We start from the raw sequence: 7,850 nt of genomic DNA on the forward strand, positions 1-7,850 counted from the left end.
ATTAAAGATAAATTTAAATGTCTTTACAAAACTTCCATCCCCAAAGCCGAGAGGAAATTGAGTGCATCAACAAACTACTTAAGTTTTACTAAATACACTAGCTGTATGAACACTAATCAACAAGATGGATAAAGTTGTCATGTTCTTGCCCCATGATCCATCTTTTAGTCTCTTCCTTAAAGTCACTCTTGATATTTTTCTAGAATCTTCTCACCATGCTTCCTTCCTTTCATTTGTAATTATATCCTCAAGAATACCAAGTCTTATAGATATACGATATCTATTGTAAGATCAAAGATCTTAAAATGCAGTTAGTTCCACACCATCAAACACCATTTTATTTCATGTTACATGATCTCTTCAACACAGATATGTTACATGATCACTTGTTCTTCTTGAAGTGATATATCTGGATGTTCTCCACATCCAACTTCTTGAAGTTACTCTTCTTCCTTGTCATAAAGAAGTCGCCCCAGTTGAACTCTTCATACTTGCCAACATTATTCTCGTCTAGAAGCTCCTCCAATGGCTTCACCATCACATGATGCGCAGGGTTGAAGAAGAACGGCATGGAGAATCGCTCTTTCGCCGAGTTCACGGACACCCTGTGCTCTGCGCTCTCGTACCTGTCGTTGCTCCACACCTGAACAAGGTCGCCGACGTTGACGATGAAGGAATTGGGGACCGGCTTGACGCGAACCCACTCGCCGTCGGACTGTCTCCTGACGTCGAGCCCGCCGACATCATCCTGGGCGAGGATAGTGAGGGCGCCGCTGTCCTTGTGGCGGCCGACGCCGAGGGCGAGGTCGGGGAAGGGGCAGGGCGGGTAGTGGTTGAGCCTGATGAAGCTGGTCTGGTCCCTGAAGAAGTCATTCAACCTCTTGGCCGGCAGGTTCAAGGTGAGGGCGATCAGTTCCAAGAGCTTGAAAGCTAGCGCCTCTGTGGCCTGGGCGTACTCTGTCAGCGCTCCTCTGCATCCAAGAGGCGATTGGGGCCACTGGTTGCGCAGCTCGATCAGCCCATCGGCATCTCCGCCGTCCGCCGTCAGAGAGGGGATGATGGTCGGCTCGTGGACGATCAAGTCGAACACCTCCTTCCAGTCGCGCACGTTCTTGGTGTTCTCCGCCTCGTAGTACCCGACCGGATTGGCCTCGTCGCGCCGCACCCGGCGCCGCTCCTCCAGCGGCAGCGCGAAGAACCCCCTCGAGGCCGCCCACGCCCGCTCCACCACTCCCTGCGGAACCCCATGGTTGATCACCTGGAAGAAGCCCCAATCACGGCACGCCGCCTCCACCTGCGCCACCAGAGCCTGCAACTCCAGGCGGGCGTCGAGGAGGTGGAGCGGGGCGAGGTCGATGACAGGGATCCCGCCGGCTTCGGACACGACGGGCTCCGGCCGGTGCTCCGGGGCTTGAACGAAGGCCGGCTCGAAAACGAGCGTCATTTTGTTCCCCTCTCGCTTCTTCACCTTCCTTGATCCTCCTCGGTTTGCTATAAATTGGTTCGGTCGATGGATGTGGACGGTTTAACGGCTCGGTTCATTATATGCAGAGAATAACATTACGTACCTAGGATGCTCCAGTCCCTAAAACTACCAGCCTATCGATTGGCTTTCAAGTGGGCCATGCTACTCTCAGAAATGAAAATTAATTTAGGCGATACGAATTATGAGTATAATCTCCGACGAAAACAAACGAACAAAAAACATGGAATTTTAGAGACGGCAGAATTTGGCTCTAACGGCCATTCATGAAAAAGACATATCTAAAATTTTAAATTTATCAAAAAAAAATATATTTTATTATTTATCAAGATATATGTTTTTATATATATTTTTTCTATTTTAAGCTGATAAATTTGACTATTTTTTTTATTTTTTATGTCATTTTTCTTTCTCTTCTATTTTCCTTTTTCTTTTTTCTTTTTTCTTTCCACTTTTTTACATATCGATTTTTCTAAGAATATTTTAAAACTCCCCGAGAAGTTAAAATAATCAATAAATAACACTATTTAAGTTCTTACAACTCTAGAAATTCACAGGAATATGAAATGGATGCAATCGGAATTCTCTAGGTCCATTAGTGGGTTTTGGTCGAAATCTACTGATGAACTTAGACCAAAACTCACTGATGGATTTAGAGAGCTCTGATTGCATTCATTTCAATTCCTATAAATTTTTGGGTTGCAAAGAGTTCAAATATGCTATCCATTATTTATTTCAACTTCTCAAAGGTGTTAAAATATAATAATAAAAGAATCGTCAAAATTCTCCACATTGGATCTGATATGAAATCATATCAGGCCTAACGTGGGTCTGACATGAAATGATATCAAGTTCAAGTTGGGTCTGATATGATTCCATATTAGGCCTGATGTAGAGAATTTTGACGATTCTTTTTTATTACATTTTAACACCTCTGAAAAGTTGAAATAAACAATGTATAACATATATAAACTTCTTGCAACTCCAAAAATCCACAAGAATTGAAATAGATACAATCGGAGTTCTCTAGGTCCATTCGTAGATTTTAATTAAAATCCACTAATAGACCTAAAGAGCTCCAATTGCACTCATTTCAGTTTCTATGAATTTTAGGGTTCCAAGGAGTTAAACGGTGCTATCCATTATTTGTTTCGGCTTCTCAAATGTGTTAAAATATTTTTAGAAGAATTGACGTGTAATAGAGAGAAAAAAAAGGAGAGGAAAAAGAAGAACATTGCATGCATAAGAAGAAAGAAGAAATTAAAAAATGACAAATAAAATAAAAATAAAAGTAATCAAAATTTATTAGGAGGCTAAATGGAAAAACATTATAAAAAAACACATCTTTTGATAAATAACAAGTATCTTCTAATAAATTTAAAAACCTAGATACATTGTTTTTGATAAATTGACGAAACAGCAATACTAAAAATCTATTTTAATCAAAGCAGCTCACATGCATTTTTTTTTAATTATATTTTACTTTTCTTTCTTTGTTTTGTTTCTTATAATTAGCTATTAAAAAATCCAAAAAAAATATGGATAAAAATTACGCACACTAAGTTGACTCCCGCGAGTATATAAAAAATTACGTACATGAAGTTTGATTAGCTTCTTACATTCCGAGACATAAGTCTAGAGCATTCTACATTATAATTTATTCAAATGGTGATTTAATTGTAATGTGTCGAGTGTACTTTATCCTACAATGAAAATTCATATATCCAATACTTCAATATCTATTAAAATTTCTTAAATTTACTAGGTGATCTCTCCTGTTACTTTTTTAATTATTGTTTTAACTTTCTTAGACCGGATAACCTATGGAATCATACCACGATCTCTAGAAAATCCAAGACCGTTCCTTCATTTCCCTTATTAAGTGGAGGGGGATTAGGCAAGGGGTCAAGATCATGGAAGGTCCATGATTTGAATTATTGTCGCAGTTGATAACTCAACTTAAGTAGATTTGCAAATGAGGCTTTACGTGTAAACCCACTAAGCCTACCAATGAACTTGGAAGAATGAGTTGAGAATTGAGAATAGAGTCTGAGAGTCCGAATTGAATGCGGGGAACTTAGAAGTTGAGCCATTAATTTGAATTAAATCCATTTTTACTTCGTCAAATAATTTAAATGAGTAAAGTTAAAATTTTATCAATCCATTTTAAGATGACTTCAAACGAACCGACCCGAACGATTTGCGGGCTAACGTTGGGCAACTGATTGAGATTTTTTTTTTCAAATTTTAAAACAAAATGAAAAACTCAATAGGTAGATGGAGTTAATCTGTCTAATCCACAACTTAAACTTAAAAATCATAATATTTTTTATATTTATTTTATATTTTATTTGTTTTTATGAACTAATGGATTGATCAATCTAACTCACAATTCATCTTGGATTGGGTTATATTCATCTTGGATTGGGTTAACCGATCCATATACGTGCATAACCTACAGGGGAGCCATGCAGGCTTAACCTGTCCATCTAGAGTTGAGTCATACTTGTGGTACTATCCATTTCCTAAGGCTCATTATAATGTAAACAATCCTAGCCAGGCTGACCTAGCTTTATTGAGTTTTTTCAAATTAGAAATCTTGTTGTCTCTATATTTAAGTTAAATATTTATCTAAACTCTTTATTTTTAGAATATTATAAATAATTTAAAATTTTATAAATACAGAAGTAAGGATGATTTTTTGTTAAAAAAAATCAAGTTTATTAGTATTAAATTAATTTGTTTAATATATTCTTTTATTATAATTAATTTACACTATTAATTTCAGCGGTCAGATTTAACAAGCTTGTGAAATCTGGTCCATGTCAATTTACTTTATAATATTTTGTCATTAATTTTTGATGAAGATAAATATTTATATATATATATAAAATGCGAGACGTGCGATATGTTCTCATGGATAGCTACATATATACATGAATCAGAGTTCCAAAGAGTTCTCATGGATAGCTACATTGTCTTCTTGAAAGTCAACGTTACATTAAAATTGAATTCCTTAACATGTGTAGCGGATCTTAATATATTGATTGTAGGATAAAGATCTACTTCTTCAACTTATCCTTATGATTGATAATTTTTTTATATAAAATCAGATTGATTATTCCAAATTTAATATTATCTCACCTGATTAATCTTTAATTTTTTTAATCCCTCCAATATATTTCGATTCCTTGTTATGCATACATATAGGATTATGATTTATGAATGATATGGTAAGATGTCTAAAGTCTTCATCAAACTGCTAATCCCCTAGCAGCATTGTTGGAACTACTTTAACGTCATCCGATAGATAGGCAACTCCTATTAATGATGTGGAAGTAATTTGGATTGCTATATAGGGTAGAGGTGAAGAGTAAAAATCTGCAATTCAAAATTTGTTTTCTCTCGCTAATGATACACATTAATTAAATGAATAAAACATCAGAGATAAGAAAACACTGAATTTTACTTGATTTACAATCCATGAGTTTTTAGTCTAAGAACTATGTAAGTTTGTCCACTATCTTCTCCACTTTGGAAATGTCTGAGAGGTGGAAAAGTCTTTCACAACGATTAAGTACAAAAGTAAATTGTAAAAGAGTAATAGAACTGAATGTATTCAAGTGTGTTGTTTTGTTCTTAAAGCTTCCATACTTATTTATAGACTCTATCTCGATTTGACTGTTGTACTAACGTGACACATCCCGATCGATCGAAAGACTTTCGGTCACCCGGATCTTGCTAAAGTGGCTTCCAGCTTTATCCTCTTCGACAATGACTCGATAAAGACTCTGGATGACTCAGTGGCCTCTAGTCGCCTGGTGCTTCTTCCAGTCGTTTGGAAACCGCTGAGGGGTTGTTCTAATCTATTTCAACAACGGGTATGAATGCCTCAGCAGTAGTTTCTGGTTGTCTAGAATTCGTTTGATCGCCTCGAGAATGGTTAATATTTATACTTGACCATTCGCCAATTTCGTCTTCTTTGGTCGCTTCGGTGATTCTCCGGTCGCTCGAAATTGAGATCACTTGAACTCGATTCCGGTTGCCTTGAGTAGTCTTCCTTCAGGCTTCTTGTCCGTAGGAAGCACGGAACCCTTTTGACCAGGGGCGGATCCAGCGCGCGGGGGGGGGGGGGGGAGGGTGGAACCCCTAATATTATGGGGTTCCACTGGTGAAGATATAGGATACCACCTCTTGTTCCGTGTAAAAATTAGCCCTCCATGTTTGCATTCCTAGATCCGCCACTGCTTTCGGCTCACTCTTCGTGCGTCCTTCTCACTTCACTGAAGTAATCTTTTGTAGCTCCTCATACCTCGGATGTACTGAGTCTATCAGCTCCTTTCTCATACCATCCTTTACGATCGCTTGCATATTCTGGCAAGGTTTTGCCTTCTCTGATGCTCCTAAGTTATTAGATACATGTGTGTTCTCCAAAGTCTTTACACACACACCTGAACTTGATTCCGGTCGCCTTGAGTAATCTTCCTTCAGGCTTCTTGTCCATAGGAAGCACCGAGCCCTTTCGGCTCACTCTTCATGCATCCTTCTCACTTCACTGAAGTAATCTTTTGTAGCTCCTCATACCTTGTATGCACTGTGCCTGTCAACTTCTTTCTCGTGTCATCCTTTACGATTGCTTGCATATTCTGGCAAGGCTTGGCCTTCTCTAATGTTCCTAAGTCATTAGATACATGTGTATTATCCAAAGTCCTTACACACTTAGATACACATATAAGTAACACAACAAAGTCTAACTTAAACTTATTTGACTACATATCAAAACACCATTTAAGGTTTTAATACTCTCTCCTTGTTTGATATTTATCAACTAAGTTAAAATTAGGGTAAAATAATCATAATATAAATAATAATAAAAATAATAATTCTAGCTCCCCTACATTTATACTTCATTTTCATTTTCTCCCCATTTTGACAACAACAAAAAGATGGGGTTTGAGAAAACTTAAAATTTTCTCTCCTTTTTGCAAATTTGTAAAATTATTTAACAGAATGTGTAGATATAAAAAATCGATTTGTGCCTACTCTATTTACCAAATATTTTTGAGAAATAATTTTTTTGATATTTTTTTAATTTGGCCCCTAGGATTTTCAAAATAATATATTAGCCCATCATACTTTAATTTTTGCCCGCTAAATTTTGTTCTTTGGTTTTTAACACCATCATACCTTATCCTTCATCTTTTTCTTGAGATTGGGTTAGTTGTCCTTGATATATCTCTCCTCATCACAATTGAAACATCTGATCTTTTATTTTGGCTTCTTCTTTAGTAATTTGGTGGTTTGTCTCTTATCAAAATTGTTAAATTTAAAAAATCTTTTCATTTTTCTTACCAAGTATACTTATTCACCTTCATCCATTGAAAACTCTAAATCTAACTCACTCGGCTTCACTTTTAGAGCTATGTTATAGTTTGTATTTTCTATTTCTTTCAAGCCTGCACATTTAGACTCATGTAATCCATGATTGAAAATAAATCTTCTAAATTATTTACCTCGAGATTCTTCGAAATATAATAGAAGTTAGCTATTAACATCCACTCTTAAGTATGTGGGAATGCATATAGGGCATACCTCAACATGCCCCAATTTGACGCTATTTCCTCAAGGTTGTTGAGGCCTGTGAAGATCTCCTTCATTCTGGCATATAGTTGAGCCATATTTTCCAATTGGAAGTTTCTAAGTTGGCTTCTCAGTAGATCTTTTTTTTGTTAAGTTTGCTTTTGAGGTTCCTTCGTGAAGTTCTAAGAGTTCCTCCCAAAGTTATTTTGCAAAGTTGTATTTACAAAGTCTGTTTTATAACTTTTGCACGAGTAACACAGTTAGTAAATGATATTTAGCCTTACTATTTACAGTGAAGTCTTCCCATTGCTTCTTTGTCCATCGATGCTTTTCTTGCTCTTCTCCGTCAATGTCTCTGGGCATCTCAAAACCATATTTAATGGATAACATTATATCAATATCAGTTCAAAAGAATATCTCCATTTTTCGCTTCCAAAACACGAAGTCACCTTCGTATCTTAGCAGTTGAATGCTTGACCCTAATGATAGCAAATAAAACAATAATAGATAATAATCTCAAATTAATTTTAATTAATCAAGATTTATTATAATTGGAATCATAATCAAGATCGACATGAATCAATATAAAAATATAATATTTTTAAATTTATTATATTCATTGCTATGATTCTAACTATTACGATTGTATGTCATATTTATTTATTTTTCTATTATTATTTAGACAACTTGTATAAATAAGCTCTTTGGCTTCAATGATAGATCATCCAAAATATTATTCTCTGTTCTATATTTATTTTTCTTTCCTCAATTTCTATATTTTTATCAT

General features: G+C 36.1%; 1 protein-coding gene across 1 annotated transcript; it reads right to left on the reverse strand.

The window, feature by feature from the left end:
* Positions 1–315: 315 nt before the first annotated feature.
* LOC122047468 (feruloyl CoA ortho-hydroxylase 2-like) lies at positions 316–1,502 on the reverse strand. The gene has a single exon (XM_042608795.1). It carries the CDS (start codon positions 1,442–1,444, stop codon positions 383–385), a length of 1,062 nt encoding a protein of 353 aa, XP_042464729.1. The 5' UTR covers positions 1,445–1,502; the 3' UTR covers positions 316–382.
* Positions 1,503–7,850: the final 6,348 nt, after the last annotated feature.

This window comes from Zingiber officinale, chromosome 2B, assembly GCF_018446385.1.
Source record: "Zingiber officinale cultivar Zhangliang chromosome 2B, Zo_v1.1, whole genome shotgun sequence".
Lineage (NCBI taxonomy): Eukaryota > Viridiplantae > Streptophyta > Magnoliopsida > Zingiberales > Zingiberaceae > Zingiber > Zingiber officinale.

Coding starts and splice junctions, on each gene's coding strand:
- LOC122047468 (XM_042608795.1), bottom strand. CDS start 1,444: ATGACGCTCGTTTTCGAGCCGGCCTTCGTTCAAGCCCCGGAGCACCGG.